At 53.5% G+C, this 17,831-nt stretch overlaps 1 protein-coding gene across 1 annotated transcript in view; it reads left to right on the top strand.

Annotated features, from left to right (window-relative positions):
- The window catches only part of SYNJ2 (synaptojanin 2), a 75,005-nt gene that overhangs the window by 23,741 nt on the left and 33,433 nt on the right, over positions 1 to 17,831 (top strand). Inside the window, exons 2-6 of the mRNA XM_007120160.4 lie at positions 474 to 522; positions 4,417 to 4,500; positions 12,411 to 12,472; positions 14,872 to 14,968; positions 17,482 to 17,654. Of these exons, the coding sequence (XP_007120222.2) occupies positions 474 to 522; positions 4,417 to 4,500; positions 12,411 to 12,472; positions 14,872 to 14,968; positions 17,482 to 17,654 (465 nt within the window). The remainder of the gene's footprint in view (positions 1 to 473; positions 523 to 4,416; positions 4,501 to 12,410; positions 12,473 to 14,871; positions 14,969 to 17,481; positions 17,655 to 17,831) is intronic.

Here is a 17,831-nt window from a genome sequence, read left to right as displayed (position 1 = left end):
TCTGACATTACCAGATTAGGACTATGCTTTAAATGCAGTACCTTTAGCTTTATGAACGATCTCCCTACTGTCCTTGCCTTCTTTTTCTACAGACTAGGGTTGGGCCTCTGCTCTGGTTGTTCTGTCTAAGTGTACCTGGTGACTTGTGCTTGTCTCCTACCTGACCAGTGTACGTGCTCGGGCTCGGGGGCAGGGACCCTGTCCCCTCCAGCAGCGTGCGAGGCCTTAGAGACCGCAGCGCCCTGCCCCCACCCCCCTGCAGCGCGCCCTGCCCCCACCCCCCTGCAGCCCACCCTGTTACTTAAATTGCCGGCACCTGCCTCCCTTGTTGGGCTCGGGGAGGGGTTTCTTGGCTCCTGCGAGCTTTGTGGCCTTCCGGGTTTGTGCTTTTCCTCCCTTTCCTCCTCCTGGCTGCTCTCTGGATGAGGCCCTCGCCCCGACCTTGCTCCCGGGAGCAGCGGATGAGCTGACAGGCAGCCAGACATCACCAGCGGCTGTCCTGCCGGGACCCAGAGGCTGCAAGTGAGCCCCACGGTGATTTCGTTTTCACAGACACACATGGGGCAGGAGGTCGTGGGCTGGCACCCAAAGCGGTTCCTCGTGGGGCGTGTACGTTTCAGGCTGCTCCCCACGGACCCCGTGCTCTCCACCACGGGAGGGAGGAGCCGGACGATTCACGCCAGCGGGGCCCGCAAACAGCGTGACCGCCCTGGCGTGTGGAGGAGAAGGTGACCCCAGGGGAGGGGTCGTTTCCCAGAGCCAATCCAGGGGTGTCCTCAGCAACACAGATGCACATCCTGAGCCCCTCGGCTGAGCCTGGTCAGGAGCCTGCCGGGTGGGGTCCCAGCAGGGAGGAGACAGACCAGCTGGCCTTCGGGGGTGCCTTCCACGGTGAGTGGTCAGTGCTCAGCTGTGAGCCTCCTACCTGGAGAGAGAAGGAAAGACAGCAGAGCAAGTGAGGGCAGGAAGAGGCCTGTGTGCTAGCGGAGGACCCTGCAAGGCGGGGAGTCTTGGAGGAGGACCCTGGGAGGTGGGGAGTCTTGGAGGAGGACCCTGGGAGGTGGGGAGTCTTGGAGGAGGACGCTGGGAGGTGGGGAGTCTTGCAGGGGGACCCTGGGAGCTGGGGAGTCTTGCAGGGGGACCCTGGGAGGTGGGGAGTCTTGGAGGAGGACCCTGGGAGGTGGGGAGTCTTGGAGGAGGACCCTGGGAAGTAGGGAGTCTTGGAGGAGGACCCTGGGAGGTGGGGAATCTTGGAGGAGGACCCTGGGAGGTGGGGAACCACGGAGGGAGAGGAAGACACAAGGCGTTGCCTGCTTCTTGACCTGGCATTTAGAGAAATGGCAGGATCTGAAACCCCATGTCCGCACCTGAGGGTGCAGGCAGCGACTTGAGGACATTGGTACTGAGCCCGCGGCAGGAAGGAGCATTGGCTGGGGCAGCTTGGCCCCTCTTGTGTTGCCCGCAGGTCACCTCCGGCCTGTGCCCTCTGCTAAGGGACTGAGACCTTAGCCATTGGGGAGGGGAGGCCCTGTAACAGATGCACGAGGGTGGCTGATGGGCTGCTTGCCTCTGTCGTTCAGACAAGCGATGGGGCGAGACGGAGCAGGCTGGATCCCTGACGTGGAGACTAACTCTCAGGGAGCCAGAAAAGGGAGGTGTTTTCAAACCATCCACTCCTGCCTTGCTTTAATGTTTTTCCCTAAGAGAACAATCTTTCTCCTCCAAGGCAGGCTGTGTATGTGTGCACGTTTGTGGGTAGGGGGGTTTTGTGTGGGCATGCAGGCATATGTGTGTTGTGTATTTGCTTGTGTGCACACACGTATGTGTTGTGTGCGCATTTGTGTTATGTAGCTGCATGTGTGCACAGGTGTGGCCGGCATCTTGGTCTCCCTGGGCGGAGTCTGGAGTCTTTTCAGCTCTGCTAGGAGTCCCACCTGGTGGGCTTGCTCTGCCGCCGTGACTCGAGGCACAGAAAGTCCCCTCATTTACCCAAAGGAAACAAAAGATAAAGATTTGGCTACTGAAGATAAGGCCACTGATTCATCACGGAGGTTAGGGTGACCGTGAGTGTCCTCCCGAGAATGCAACCCTGGAAGGAATTGGTTTGCAAGCACCTCATCCTGGACCAGAAGTTCAGCAAAAAGCCTTTTGGAGAAAAGTGTCTCTATCCAGTGGCGAGTCTTCCTGCTTTGTCCCTTTCTAATTACGGTTGTTGGGCTGCTGCTCCCCCGCTCTGTGAAAGGGGGCGCTCTGGTGCCAGGTCCGGCGGTGCCAGGCCTGGCCTCGAGCCACACGCCGCGGTGGCTCCCCCTTCCTGAAGCCCCTCCTGCTCTGCGTTTCCTTCCCACCCCTGTCTGCCCCTCTTAGATTCCCTCTCCCGCCCGCGGCCTGAACCCTGTTCCCATGTTCTGTGGGGCAGGAGGCTTCCGACCTGAACGGGAAGGAGTGACCGCCCCGGGCTCCAGAACGCTCCCTCCTTTGCTTCTCACGGCACGTCACCCCTCTGTGATCAGGTGACGCTCACTCCGTTGAGGGAGGGAAACCGAGGCAGGAGGTGGTTAAGGAACAGAGCCGGGGTCACCCCGCTGGGCAGAGGGGAGTGGGACCCGGGTCGGTGGTGTCCCAGAGCTCACGTGCTGACCTGCGTTCACTCTCCATCCTGTCTCTCCTCCCCCAGGGCCCCCAGGTGCCCTCTGTTAAAACTCCCTCTGTGCGGTCAGGCCAGGTGTTGAAGCTCCCACTAGTTTTAAAACCTGTGTTCTTTCGCCCAGAAAGGAAGGCACCTTAAATCCATCACTACTGTGTGATGATGGGGGTTGTCCTACCACCTGGGAACAAAGATGTGGGCGTGTTCTTGATGATAGGATGCGCACAGAACTAGAATATTTTCATGCGGGAGGAGGAATGGAGACATTTGGAGGCATCTTTTCTTTCTGCCCCGGGGGTGGGGTCCGGAGCGCTGGGACTGCCTGTCGGTGTTTTTCTGAAGCTGGTTCTGTGTTAAGTGCCAGCTCAAGAGGGGCGTGGTCTAATGCCGGAAGTAGTGCTTTTAGCACGCATTAAGTAAAGTGAAGGGTAATCGTTCCTTAGCTTCCATCAGGTCCTGGGCACTGTCATGAGTTGTCTTTGCATAGAGATATTGGCTGAATTGGTGATTCTCAGCAATCTGGACACAGGCAGAGAGGCTGTATACATTTAATCTCGCTGTAGCCAGTGCTCCCTGCAGTAGCTTAAATAGCCTGCTACTTTCTTCTGCTTTTGTCAGTAGAATAATGGAGCGTAACCAATTTGCTGGTGATCAATATCTGGAAACAGATGAGTTCTTCACCCAGTACATTTTTTTCCTTTGGAGATTAAAGGATAGAGTTTCAGCTCAGCATTATAACTCCCAGGCTCATGTAATTCCTGAAGTTCAGGGAACCTTCAGGTCTAATGTTCAGGTCCTCCACTGCAGAATTACTAATGCATGTGTGATCTGAGCGTGATCTAGCCGCATGGAAAGCTACCCTGTAAGGGAGCAGGCCGGTAAGAAATGGAAAGGGCCAGTAGCATCGCCTGGGGCCAGCCCTGCCAGGCCAGGGTAGAGTTACTCAGATAAAGGGCAGCATCTGATAACTGCCGCAGCCCTCACCCTCGTGATGCTCGGGACTGTACTTTTTGTCCTTTTAGACCTCCCTGGCACTAGAGCGTCAGTAGGGGCCTGCAGACGGGTGACGAGTTGGTACAGCCTGAAAGAACTGTGTGTGGGGTAGGGAGGAGATACATTCTTTAACTTGTAAAGGATGGTCTGTGTCTGTGCAGGTGCTGTCACCCTGGAAGTTTGTGGAGGCTGTGTGTGGGTGGGTATGTGTGTGTGTGGACTCTCTGACACGTTTAAGAGCACAGTGGTGTAGACCCAGGACCAACTATGAGTTCAGGTCAAGTTTTGACTTGCATTGTCAAGTGCAGGACCGACTAGTGCAGCCAACTAGGGCTTTGGGCTACAGCTGGTTCATTTCATTTCCTCCAGTCCCTTTCCAGTCGCTGTCTGCTGCTTCTCCAGTTGACAGGGTGATGGTAGAGGGCTCCCAGGAAGGTCTTAGTTAAATCGCAGAGCCCATTTGCTTCTGTTCCTAAAATTGGTGGGAGGGGACTGCTGGGCTTTTGGGGGAGGTCGGTCAGGTTGTGGGATTTCCATCCACCGGCGCCCTCCTCCTCGGGGGCAGCGGGGCAGCGAAGCAAGGCTGTGAGCGCTGGCGGCCTGCAGGGCGGGAGCGGCTTGGCCAGGCTGGGAGAGGGGCAGGGGCCGCTCAAGCCCGCCGTCGCCCTTCGCTCTGGCTGGTGTCGGGTCTCAGGCAGCCGGATCCCGTTACCCAGCCCCAGGACATTCGGTTTCATTGACGAATACCTTTCCCTTTCTGTCTCCTTGTGGTGCAGACGATTTACATGGATGATGGAGTGTCGTCTTTTGTTCAGATCAGAGGCTCCGTTCCGCTGTTTTGGGAGCAGCCAGGGCTTCAGGTAGGTAATAAAAATGCCTGTCCACATGTGTCATTGTTCACCCACTCTTCTCTTCTAAATGGCCTTGAGTTGTTTCTTTTAGTCATATTTCGTTCATGGCACAGTTTCTGGTCTTTTTCCCAGCCCAGTTGGATTGAGCTGAGTTGTCACAGTGTGTGTGCACGTGTGTGTGAGGGTGCACGTGTGTGTGTGTGTGTGTGTGTGGTGTCATACACAGAGACATATACGTTGTGTGATTTTCTTATCTCGAGCTCACTGATGACACGGGTGGGGTGGAAGGTCTTTGCAGGGAAGTGGACCACATCGTGTGATCGCGGTTACCTTCACTTACACCCAAGTTCAGTGTGTTGAGAGCGTGGCCTAAGATGTCTTTAGAGAGTTGCGACTCTCCCGGAAAGCTTTGAAAGGTTTTGGGGGCCCCAGCGGCCGTGCGGCAGGTCCGGCGTTTGGAGGTGCTTGTTGAGGGACCGCGTGCGAACTGCACGGAGCTTTCATGTGATTTCTAAAAATACTTCTTGCCGTCCCAACAGGGCACTGGCCGGTGCCAGAGGTATTTGGCCTTCCGTCTCCTGGGACGAGTTCAGGGTGTGGGTCCAAGAGCACATCTGTCGTCAGTGGAGGGGCACACTGCTTTCCTACCTGGGAGGGTCACGGCCGAGGGCACCTGAGATTCCTCCACACCGATCCCAGTCTTCCCGCCTGGCTGGAGGGGACGTTGGTGCCCTCAAGACACCCCTGTGCCCGGGCCTGCGTCGCTTTGGCTCTTCTTCCCGAGCGCTCTGTGTGACGGTGGCTGGGTCACCAGCCAGTGGCTAAAGAGGCCCAGGGCCACCTGCCAGGCTCTTGGAGTGTTTGACGCTCTGGGTCTCACCCGCCCTTGACTTGACCCAGCCTCAGCCGTGGGCACTTTGTCCTCATGCTGTCATCGTGCAGTTGGAAGCCGTGGAAAGGAGCCTTGTCAGCCCTTAGGTGAGACGGGTGGATGAGTGTCTCAGTTCTGTGGGCAAAAGCTCTATTAACATTCAGTGTTTCCAAGAGAAAAAGGAACAGCTAAGACGTGTGCAGCAGCTGATGGCATTAAGTGGTGGCAGAGAGGTGCACTCCTGAGGATGGGTGGAGAGCTCCTCTGGAGGCCATCCCAAGAGAGCTTTGTTCTTAAACAGCTCTATTGAGATATACTCTGCATACATAAACCTCACCCATATAAAGTGTACAATTCTATGGTTTTTAATGCATTCACAGAGTTGTGTGACCATCACCATAATCTAATTTTAGAACATTTTCATCACCACTAAGAAAACCATGGACCCGTCAGTGGTCACTCCCCATTCCCTCCCAGCCCTCCCCGCGGCCTGGGCAACTGTTCTTCGACTTTCTGTCTCTATAATTTGCCTATTCTGGACATTCTAAAAGGGGTTTTGAAACTTGATTTTCTTTAGATTTGGAGTTTTCCTTTGATTTGTAAGAAACCCCAAAACTGGGAGATGGTCATGATGGAGTATTAGAATTGGGGAAGGACCCTTTGAAATTCATCTGTTTTACCCTCTCACCCAGTTTGTGATGGCTCCATTATTATTATTATTAGCTAGTTTCTCTTTGCTTTGCACACAGTCTGTCTCTACAGGGTGTTCCGGGGGACGTGCCACACAAAGTCTGAATTCTCAGACCTTCAGGAACCTTCCCAGTTCCCCCTTTCTCCATTTCGTCTTCTCCAGGGCCTTCCTTTGGCCATTTCTGTCTTACTTCTAGGACTCTCCACACTCTGGTCTCCCTCTTCTAAAAACAAAACAAAACTTGTCAGTCCCCTCTTTAATTTTGGTCTCCAGCTTGACTCCCCTTGTGCTCCAGACACAGCCTGACCCTGCATTGGAACAACTGTCCCCCAGTCTGACTTGGGTCAGCATCCATGGACCTTGGGTGGCTTGCTTTTCTGTAGCTGTAGCATCTTTTAGACTCATAACACTTGTTAAGGCTCTTCCACAGCCTCCGTGGTTTCTTCAAAATAAGTTCCAAAAGGCTTTAGCGTTCATGAATCTTAAGGATTTGCTAACCTTTGGGTTTAATATCGTGTTTATCCTCTAAATACTATCCATCATCAAAGAGAGATGAGGTCATCTTCCTAGGGCACAGGAGGGCAACTTTCAGTCCTCCTACCCGAACTATCAATAGCAAGCCTGATGATCAACCCTGGTTCTTTTTCTCTATTTGGAAAAATTCCCCCTCCTTCTTCACTTAGGTTAGACGAAAAGCGCAAAGATTTGGGGGTAAATAGCTTGCTTTTTAGGTTGCAGTGTTGTGCCTTCGCCCTCTTGCAGTTACCCCAAGGGAATGGACGAGCCCCGCCGGGGTTGGGGCACAGGGGTGCGCAGAGAGGACCGTGGGATTATGATTGTCTGCCCCTTATCACGGGCACAGTGCCTTCATTACAAACTCCTGGATCCTGACTGCGTTCCCAGCAACCATGTACCTTTAGCAGTTCATCTTTATCTTGTTCATAGGTTGTGCAGATTATAAATAGCCTTAGTTTACTCTCCTGTAAAATGGGATTGACAGTACCAATCTCGTAGGGTTATGGAGAGGATTAAATATCATAGTATGTATTAGAAGTTAGCACAGTATCTAGAATCTAAAAAGTACTAAAAATGGTGGCTGTTAATGGTATTAATAACGTAAGTTAGAGCATCTAAGAGACAAAAAGCACAAGTTGCATTTGCATCAGAAGAAGCACGGCTCTTTGCGTCCTGCAAGCGGAGTAGGAGTTTCCCGTGAAGGCCCCATGAGGACACCGTGCGGTGCAGTGACAGTGTCCTCACCTTTTTGCGTTCACGTGCAGCACGAGCACGCGTCTCCTGGGCTCTTCCACTTCCCAGCCCTCGTGCACACCCCAGGGGAAGCCATGTATTCATCCCACAGACACTTACCAAGCCCCTGGTACATGCAGGCACCTGACATCAGATGTCACCCCCGACTTCGGGGTGGAGGTGACAGGACATGACAGTGTTGTACGAATAGAGCTGGGAGAGAGGAAGGCTGATATCCCGGTGGCAGCTCTGGGGACGGACAGTCCACTCAGGCTGCAGGGCTGGGTGTCTGAACTGACCTGGGAGGGATTGGGTGGAATCACCCAGGCCAGGAAGGCAGCCTGCAGAGGGAACCACAGATGCAGGTGTTGCAACCGCTGCGTCCGAGCACATCTGGGGACCTGTGCTGGCTCCGCTGCCTGCAGCCCGGGCGTGGGGGACAGGGGTCGTGGTGAAAGGTGAGACTGGAGAGGCTGGCGAGGCCCAGACGAACACGGGCTTTGTATGTTATGCTAAGGAGTTTGAATTTTACCCCAGTGGTGCCCAAACTGCTGCACATTAGAACCACCTGGGCAGCTCATACAATTCCTGGCACTCGGGGTGCATGCCATCGCAGTTACATCAGCGCGTCTGCAGGTGGGAGCAGGCATCAGTACTGTTTTGAAGACCCTTAGGTGACCCCAGTGTGCAGGAGGCTTGGGAATCACTCAAGGTTATGCTGGTAAAACAGTTTTTTTAGGGCCACGAGCGAGAAGTTTTGGTTTGTAGCATTTGCCCATTTCTGTGGTGTAAATACTCCCTTCAGAGCTGATTTCAAACCAACAGCTTGAACTCGGAGCTGGGAAGAGGTGTGCATACCGTGGCTTGTGAGCTGGAAGGAGCTGGCTCTGCACGCTGCACTAAAGGGTTCGAGGGGTAGGTGATGAGGCCTAAGTAAGCTTTGGAGTTTGGAGGAAGGAGATGAAAGGTAAGGACACCAGGTAGGATGGTGGCATGGATCCAGATCAGAGATGCTGGCGGCTTTAACTAGGGGAGGCCGTGGATCCAGATCAGAAATGCTGGCGGCTTTAACTAGGGGAGGGCGTTGATCCAGAACAGAGATGCTGGCAGCTTTAACTAGGGGAGGCCGTGGAGGGGGCAGGAGAGGTTCGGAGATGCCGTCTGTGTTCCTGGGACCCTCTCAAGTGCTCGGGGAGGCTCTGCGTGGACTCAGCCAGGCATTGTTTTTCCAGCCACTCCCTCAGGCTCAGCCTGGAGTCTTTAGGATTGAACCTCTGACTTTAGGGAGCAGACAGGAGTGAGTGGCCGAGTGTCCACCTGGCCGGGGGAGGAGGGGGGGCTGAAGGAGGAGGAGGGAGACTAAAAAAAAAGCAGCGCGGTCAGTTCCTGTGTGCCGGGGCCAGCAGCGGTTTCATTTCAGCCTCGCGTGAAGCTGCTCCCTGAGGCTCTGACAGACTGTGGCCTCAGGACTAGGTGACACCAGAGAGGAGAGATTCAGGACAGTGTCAGGACGTGCGGCCTTAGGCAGCTGGACTAACGGGTTGTCGAGCTGATGGAGGAATGACCTCCCGGAGAGTGTCCAAGGCCCCCCTTCTGTCCACGCCCCGTCCACTTAGGAGGTGGGGGGACATGGCTGTGGGCAGGGCGCCCTGTGTGCGGGTGTAGACACAGACCCCCGGGCTGCTCTCGTCCCGCTGCCTTGTCCCCTCACAGGCATTCAAAGGGAACGAGGACGTTGAGTAGGTAGAAACCAGCACTTCGCAGACCTTAGCACGGGGGGCGTGTGTGTGCATATGTGAACCACCTTGTACAGCCGTCACCTGGGGACTTGTTAAAACACAGATTCCCGGCCCCCCCACCGGAGACCTTCATTCAGTAGGTGTGACGTGGGCCCTCAAATCTGCATTTCTAACAAGCTCTCAGGGCACACTGATGCTGCCGGTCCGGGGACCACACTTTGAGAACCACGGGAGTCAGGGATCCTTTCTGCCCATTCACTGCCCTGGTCATTCACTGTGGGTGGTGCCCTTAGTGTCATCAGCAGTGACGTTGGGCTAACTGCTGTGGGGATGGGAACATGCCTACAAGGGTCCTGCCTTGCCCTGTCCACACGGAAAGTGGGCGAGGGAGAAAGGACAGAGGCATCCGATGGGCCGTGCGCTGTCCCGGGGCCGGGCCGCGTCCTCTCCTGCTGGGGCTGCTGCTTCCTGCCTGGCCCCCAGCTTCCCCGAGTCCCGCTGGTGCAGCAGAGGGCCTGCTGCACCTCACCCTGTTACGCTGCTGGCTCTCAGTCTGAAGGGGCACAGTTGCCATCAACTTAATTTGCACTTGTCGTGCAGACTCGTTAGAAACACTTAAGTGTGTTTCGGGGTCTTTGCACAGCGACCCAGTTGGTGGTAGTCAGCCAGGGACGGGAATTCAGGGTCTCCCGTCCCTTTGCCATCTCCAGCGCACCCAGTGCCATGTGGACCCGAGGTGTCGGGCTCACTAACTCAGGCCTGCACGGGTTATGCAGTTCGTAACGGGACTTAGGTAATTTTTATCACAGGGGAAGTGTAGAGCCAGAGATCAAGCTTCTGAGCCCTGAACCATTTTCTGATTCTCTTACTTGCTCCCATGAGAGTGAGTTTAAAAACAGCCGTGGCTTCTCCCTGAAGCCAGGGGGGATTTCTTGTGATGACTGACTGACAGACGTGGAGCAAGTGGCCCCCGGGGCTCAGGGACCCCCTCAGACGGTGGCTGGAGGAGCGTGGACTCGCTTTCCGCCTGCACCTTCCTTGTAAGTTCAGAGGAAAGACGGGAGCCGACTTGCCTTGGGTGCAGGACATGGCCGTCTTCTGGGAACTCAGGGGCTGTGATGGTTTTGGGGGTTAAGTAAGTGGCATTTCATCAGCCAGGTGTCAATGGCCATCAGGAAAGGAGGGCAGAATACACAGAAAATGAAGGTGTTTGGGTTGAGCCTTTCTTAGGAACACCCACAGTTAAGAGCAAGATGCCTCTTTTTTGATGCCTTATTTTACTGGCTCATTTCCTTCGTGACCAAGGTTTCTTAGGACCAAAAGGGACTACAGACTTTATTTGTAGAGTCATTTATATGGACAAACCTAATCCCAGTAATTTCTAAATCTATTGCTGAGACACTAGTTTTCTAGATGGGTACTTTCCTCACGTATGGAGAGGGACAGATGTATTATCTGCGATGTTAAGGGTCATAAAATAATGCTTCTCACATGTTCAGTAATATCTACATCTGATGATGTGGATGAATCCAAGGACACCACTTTTACAACCTTCAATACCAAGCAAAACTGAGCAGTACATTTGAAGAAACTTTTTATCTTGAAATAATTTCAGACCTACAGAAAAGTTGTAGGAACAGCGGAAAGGACTCTTACACATCATTACCTGGATTCACTAAATGTTAACATCTTGCCGCACACACCTGTGCTTTATTTATTTCTGAGTCAATTGAGAGTAGGTTGCATACATCTATTTAGTCTATTTACTTGTTAATGTTTCAGAATGTTTTCCCGAGGAGCAAATATATTCTCTTACATCACCACAGGGTAGGTACACATCCAGGAAATTTAACGTGGACACAGGACTTTAATCAGATCTGCAGCCCATATTCCAGGTTTATCAACTTTCTCAGTAATTAGTGTCCATCGTGGCTCCTTTCCCCCTTCATTCCAGGATCCAGGCCAGCATCACATCCTGCATTTAGTTCTCACATTTCCAATCTCCTTTAATCTGGACCAGTTCCTCTGCCTTTGTCTTTCCTGACGTTGATGTTTTTGGAGAATGTAGGTCTTCTTTTTCTGTAAATTGAATGTTCCTCATTTGGGAGTTTCCTGGTGTTTCATTTTGATCAGGCTCAGTTCCCTGGCCAGAACGCTGATCGACCACGTCCTTCTCAGAGGTCCTTCCCATCTGGAAGACCCCAGTGGCCCTCTTCCCCTCATTGGTGATGTTAGTTTTGATAACTTGGGCAAGGTGTTCTTCAGTTTCTCCACTTACACTTAATATGTTTTCCTTTCCAACTAACAAGTGATTTATGGAGACACTTTGAGACCATGCAAATATCCTACCCCTCATCAAATTTTCCCCCAAGATTTATGGCCAATGGGTGATTTTTGCTGAATAATTTTTTACTATGATTGATATAAGATGATGGTTTTCCACCACTGCCTCCATGTTTATCAGTTGGTATTTTCTGTAAGGAAGAACACTCTCTTCTCCCTGTCCCACACGCACCCCCCTGGCTAGCCATCTACCCAGGCAGCCACCTACCCATCCACCTGTCCATCCACTCATCCAGCCAGCCATCCAGCTCTCATCTGTATAGATTCATGGATTCCTATTTTATTCATCAGGTTATATAATCCACTGCTGTCCTTACATTATTTATTTATTTATTTATTAACATCTTTACTGGAGTGTAATTGCTTTACAATGGTGTGTTTCTGCTTTACAACAAAGTGAATCAGTTATACATATACATATGTCCCCATATCTCTTCCCTCTTGCGTCTCCCTCCCTCCCACCCTCCCTATGTCCTTACATTATTCGACGTTCAGATTGTCCCAGATCTGTCCAGAGAGAGTCCCCTCAGGCAATAACAATAAGTAGTTTTAAGTTTGTTTTTTAAGCTTCCAGTGTTAAATAGGTAGTTCTAAACAATAAGGCAAAGTCGTTTGCAGGTAGTTATGACAGCTCAGTTTTTAGGGGCAGTCAAGATCCCTGGAGTTGCAGAAGAGGCTGGAAGCGGTTTCTTTCTCCCGGTGGGCTTGGCCTCACCTCTGCACCACAGAAGGGTTTGTGGATCTGATGTGGGCCTCTTGGTCTTACCCTGAAGTTTGTCTTCTGTTTGTAGAAGAACCCAGCCGGCGTGGTCCATGCTGCAGTTAGGACGGGGCTGAAGCAGAGTCAGACTCAGGCTGCAGGACCTGCGTTCAGGGCCCGGCCGTCCTGAGCTGGCAGTGGGCCATGGAGGGGCCGAGTGGCTGCTGCTTGGGACCTGGCTGGCAGCAAGAGGGTGCGTGGGAAGGCCATCGTGTACTGGGTTCGCAGGGCGGGAGGAGTCACCGGTGTCCTTTCTCTTTGGTTTAGGTGGGTTCCCATCATCTGAGACTCAACAGAGGCCTGGAAGCCAACGCCCCTGCTTTCGACAGGTAGGGTCGTCCGGCCGCATCCTGAGGCTGCTGTCCTTTCTCCCATCAGACAGTAGTACAGGAGCCAGGGTGCCATGGGAAACGGGAGACCCCAAATCTGGAATCTGAATCTGCCTTTTACTTTGGTTCTTTTTACAAAAAGGCAACTTACAAAATGGAATTTTTACTTGCTCTCAGGTTTCCCTGAACGTTCATTCATAAATGCTCAGGTAACACTTTGCAATTATTTTATCTTATCAGTTCCTTCTGCATTGAAGCTTTATCTATTTGTCCTGGTTAATAAGGCATCCTCTAAACTATAGGATATTTCTAAGCTGGTTTGTTTGTGTTTTTAAGGTAACATATTCCCAGGCTTTAAAAAGTCATAGTGTGGGGCTTCCCTGGTGGCGCAGTGGTTGAGAGTCCGCCTGCCGATGCAGGGGACACGGGTTTGTGCCCCGGTCCGGGAAGATCCCACATGCTGCGGAGCGGCTGGGCCCGTGAGCCATGGCCGCTGAGCCTGTGCGTCCGGAGCCTGTGCTCCGCAACAGGAGAGGCCACAACAGTGAGAGGCCTGCGTACTGCAAAAAAAAAAAAAAAAGTCACAGTGTGGAAAGGTATAAAGGAAGAGGTAGAAGTACCCTAACTCCCAATTCCCACTGTTAATTTTCTATATATCATTCTAGAAAAAAATTCTAGCTTATACATAGTTCTTTTTTATTTTGCTTCATTGGGTCTTCGTTGCTGTGTGTGGGCTTTCTCTAGTTGAGGCGAGCAGGGGCTACTCTTCGTTGCGGTGCGCGGGCTTCTCATTGCGGTGGCTTCTCTTGTTGCGGAACACAGGCTCAAGGCACACGGGCTTCAGTAGTTGTGGCGTGTGGGCTCAGTAGTTGTGGCTCGCAGGCTCTAGAGCGCAGGCTCAGTAGTCATGATGCACGGGCTTAGTCACTCCGCGGTATGTGGGATCTTCCCGGACCAGGGCTCGAACCCGTGTCCCCTGCATTGGCAGGTGGATTCTTAACCACTGCGCCACCAGGGACGTCCTCAAAGTAATTTTTTTTAATGTTTGAATCATTCTAGCCGAAGCTTCGTTTGGACTTTAAATTTGCTTGCAGCCTTCTTATTTACCTTAAGATTGGTGACACCAGCCCACCTGTGCCCCCCTAATTAGCATGTTACACACAGGGCACACTCAGTGCTGAGCAGCTCAGACTCCCCACCTGAGCAGGGCCTGCTCTGTCTGCACCTGTCAGACCTCAGGCCAGGATGCACCTTCTCCGGGGAGGAGGAACCAAAAGGGCCCCGAGGGGCCAGGCCACGCATGTTGGCTGCCACATAGCATGGCTCCAGGGGCCGTGCACAGCCTACTGGCTGTGAGGAGGCCCTCATCTCCCAGATTTGATCCAGCCCTGCATCCTGCCCCTGGGAGGGACTGCAGACAGGGCAGGGCTGCCAGGAGCATGGCCCTGGGAGAACTCTTCATGGGGGCGGAGCCCTCGGGCGGCTCATCTTCAGCTGTCTGCAGAGGGACATAAACTGCCCACTTCAGAATCCACATTCCTCTACGCAGTGCTGCCCCTCCGAGTTAGTAAGAGAGTTCCTTTTTCTCTTATTGGGCTAAAAATGGTTCTTTTGTGATAATTAACTTTAAAAAATTCCATTTATGAGACAAACATGTTATTGTAGAAATTTAGAAAATACAAAAAATGTTTAAAGAAGGAAAGAACTTACAATCACATAAAATTCTACCACTTTTAACATTGTGGTGTGTTATTTTTTTTCTCGTTTTAGACGTTAAGATTGCAGTATTAATTTTACATTTGCTTTTTGCATTGTGTATTTTCCCTTTTTAAAAAAACTACATTTAAATATTTCTAACAGTATTAAAATTATAAAGTTACTTTTCAAAAGCTGCCGGTAAAAGACAAATATTAGAGTCTCTCCCTGCTGTTTCAGTATATGTATTTAAAAATAGTCTCTGGTATACAAAGAATTTTCCTAAAGACTGAAATTTCATTATACCTTCTGGTTGAGGTTAAACATCACGAAATGCAGCACTTAGATGAAAAAATTGGGCCCTGAGGTTGATGCCTCTCCTACCAGTTTTTCTAGTTCTGAGAAGGTACCAAGTGAAGTGGATTAACTTCAGAGATACGCACGTCACATTTATAAGGCTCTGTTAATGAAAGGCCAGATTAGCTCTTCTGGATTTAACGGAGGACTTTACAGAAAGTCCAGCATATCCTCCACCTGATACCACGTGTGTTTAGAAGTCTGACGTGCTGTGTACTCTTGGCCAGTGCCCTTCGTGCGGAACAGCTCACCCAGGACCCCCAGTGCCCGGCAGGCCCCCTCGAGGGCAGGGCCGTCAGTGTGTGTCGCGGGGACATGGCGTCATGCGCGGCCCTGCTCTGTTGCAGGCACATGGTGCTTCTCAAGGAGCGGTATGGGAAGCAGGTGGTCGTGAACCTGCTGGGGAGCAGAGGCGGAGAGGAGGTGCTCCACAGAGCCTTCAAGGTAACTGGCCTCCCCGCCGGGGAGGGGCCGGGAGGGAGGGGGCCGAGGGGCCCCTGCTCAGGGCGGGCTTCCACGGGGACTGGGGGCAACAGCCTTGCTTTCCCCATGTTGGGGGAGACTTTTTCCGTCAGAGCTTCAGCATTAGGTGATTTGGGCTACTGACAAATGCAGTTTAATTTTTGTAAAGCAATGGTTGGGAGAATTTGCTCAAAAGGAAAACGAAGCCTCTCCCACCTCCAGCTGCGTTTCCTCCACTGCTGCCCACCGGGGCATCGACCACTCGGGATGGCCAGGCCTTTCCCTGGCTCTCTTGGACGGGCACACACACGCGTGAAAGCGCACGAGCATGCACGTGCACACGTATGTTTGGGCTTCACCCCGTGCATCCCTGACCTGCTCAGGGAGCCGGAGTTCCCTCTTTCCTTGTTGGTCTGGCCCACCTGCTGGCCAGCACCTCCTGGCACGTTCACACAGACACCCGCAGGGCACTTGTGCCTAAGTGGCTCTTCAGAGCCCCTGCTCGGTTTAAGGCAAGCAACCCTGGATAATTTCCTCCTGTGAACTTGGAGCCTTCAAGTCATCCATCCTTGTCTGGGCTGCCCCTGAAAGCTGCTTCCTGCGTCCAGCTTTCTGTGGGCCCCCTGCGGCTTCCGGCACAAGTTCAAGGGAGATGCCTGGAGAAACCCTGGATGGGGAGGGAGCAGTGAGCAAAAGACTCCGCCCACCTCGCCTGCATCTCTCCGTTCCCGTGCTTCCACGTGTATTCGGTCTACTGGAGACCAAGCCGCAGAATGAGCTGTGGGCTGTGGGCCTCCAGAGTCCTTTCCCAGCAGCCCATGTTCCCTGCTGAATGGGGAAAAAAAACCCTGTGTTGTTCAGAGCTCAAGGAAGCCCCTTATGGAGAGAGTTTGAAGTCACACCTCACTTCCCGGGAAGAGTGTTCCCTGTGGTCCTGGCCCCTGGCCGGTAGAAGCTGAATCCAGCTGGGTGCTCAGTTCCCTCTGTTTAGGAAAGCCATGTGCTGGGAGCTGAGACTTTCTGGAGGCCAGTTTCACTTGGCCAGACCTGCTTTTCCTGTTTGGTCTGTTGCTATTGGCAACAAGCTTGAGAAGCATCTCCACTGCCACCCATCTTGGCAGCTGTGTTGGCAGCTTATTTTAAGGAAGAAGAAGGAAAAAAAAAAAAAAAAAAAACCTGAAGATTCTTTCCCTTTTATGCCTTGATTTTGGGGAGAAGGTGTCCTCAGCACGGCCCCATCAGCTGGTGGGCCCCTGTGCAGGAAAGGCAGGAGATGACTGCAGGCCTCTGGCCCAGCAGGGGAGACCAGACTCCTGGGCAGGTAGGAAGTAAGAGGTGGACCTTACCTGGAGAGACCTGGGTCGTGGTCCCAACTGGGGTGTCCCATAGAAGGGGTTCCCTCAGACTGTCAGCTCTGCCACGCTGAGGTCCACGCACAGGCAGCCGGCCTGTGACCCGTGGTTTTCAGGCCACGGGGGACAGGGCACTTGCTCCAGATCGTGAAGCCTCCAGATCATGAAGTGTGAATGCTTCAGCCTGGCTGACTACTTCCCAACAAGACCTTCTCGATGACGGCAGCTGCACGTTGATTTGCATTCCAGCGCAGGAGGGACGGGCACTCAGGGTCCTTGGGACCAGATGGCCCGAAGCCCTTCTCGTCCTTCAGTCACTAGACTCTGGCTGGGCAAATGCTGGACAAGTCTGACCTGGAGCCGCACAGGAGGCTGTGGCTGGCGGTCCGCGGCTGGGTGCCCTGGGAAGGCGGTGGTTCATCCTTTGCCCCGGGGCTGCCTGGTGAGAGTGCTGAGGAGTTGCTGGCTGAGGCCCCTTGTGTGGAAGGCAGACCTCTGCCAGGGCACCACGCCTGCCCGGCACCCCCCGGCCGTGCTTCCTCACGTCTGGCTCCGCCTTCAGTCCAGCTCACATGCTGGACCCGGGGCCAAGTGGGCCCTGAGCCCCTGTCTCCCCCACCCTGGAGTTTCACGGGGCTGCGCCTCCCCTCACTGGGCGGCCTGGAGGACTTGCCGAGGGACTTGGCCGCTTCTGAGCACACCCTCCCGGAGTCTTGGCTTGTCAGGATGGGACTGGTTACCAGGGCAACAGGAGCTGGATTATGAGCTCCGCAGCCTGCTGCGCTGCCCTGTACCTGGTGCGCCTGTGGCACTCGGGTGCCTGCAGAACAGAGCGGTCCTTCCCCGTGGGCATCTCCAGAGAGCCCTCTGGGAGGGGGTGTTGGTGCAGGGCCCTGGGCTGCCCCGGGGAGCCACACCCACTCTGGCTGTCTTTTGTCCAAGGTGGACCTTCTGCCCTCCAGCAGGCAAGATGCTCCTTGTAGTTTTGTCCCCAGGGTCTTTGTTCTGTGCTGCCCTTTCCGGGTCGGGGCTGGTAAACCACCGGGTCCACCGTAAGCCTTCAAGCTCAGCCCTGCACCGTGTCGAGTGACGCGGCTGGCCTCTCAGATGCCCTGCCACCCTCTCCCTTCCTTCCCCTCTCAGAAGCTGCTCTGGGCTTCTTGCCACGCCGGCGACACGCCTATGATCAACTTTGACTTCCATCAGTTTGCCAAAGGCGGGAAGCTAGAGAAATTGGAGAACCTGCTGAGGCCACAGTTGAAGCTGCACTGGGATGACTTTGATGTGTTTGCCAGGGGCAAGAATGTGAGTCCACGGTGAGTCTCGCCTGCGTCTTGTCCTCCTGCCGGGTGAGCTGCCGAGTGGCAGGGGCTCTGCCCGGAGCGTGCCCTCCCTCGCTGCTCCTACGCTTGCAGTTTCTGGGGCCGCAGGCTCGGTGATATCGGGCACCTTGGGTTCCGGCCTTCTCCTTTCCCTTCCCACAATTGGAGATG

The sequence above is a fragment of the Physeter macrocephalus genome, chromosome 10 (assembly GCF_002837175.3).
Source record: "Physeter macrocephalus isolate SW-GA chromosome 10, ASM283717v5, whole genome shotgun sequence".
In the NCBI taxonomy this organism is placed as follows: domain Eukaryota; kingdom Metazoa; phylum Chordata; class Mammalia; order Artiodactyla; family Physeteridae; genus Physeter; species Physeter macrocephalus.
The sequence above is the reverse complement of the archived record's forward strand: the minus strand, read 5'-3'. Positions and strand labels throughout refer to the sequence as shown.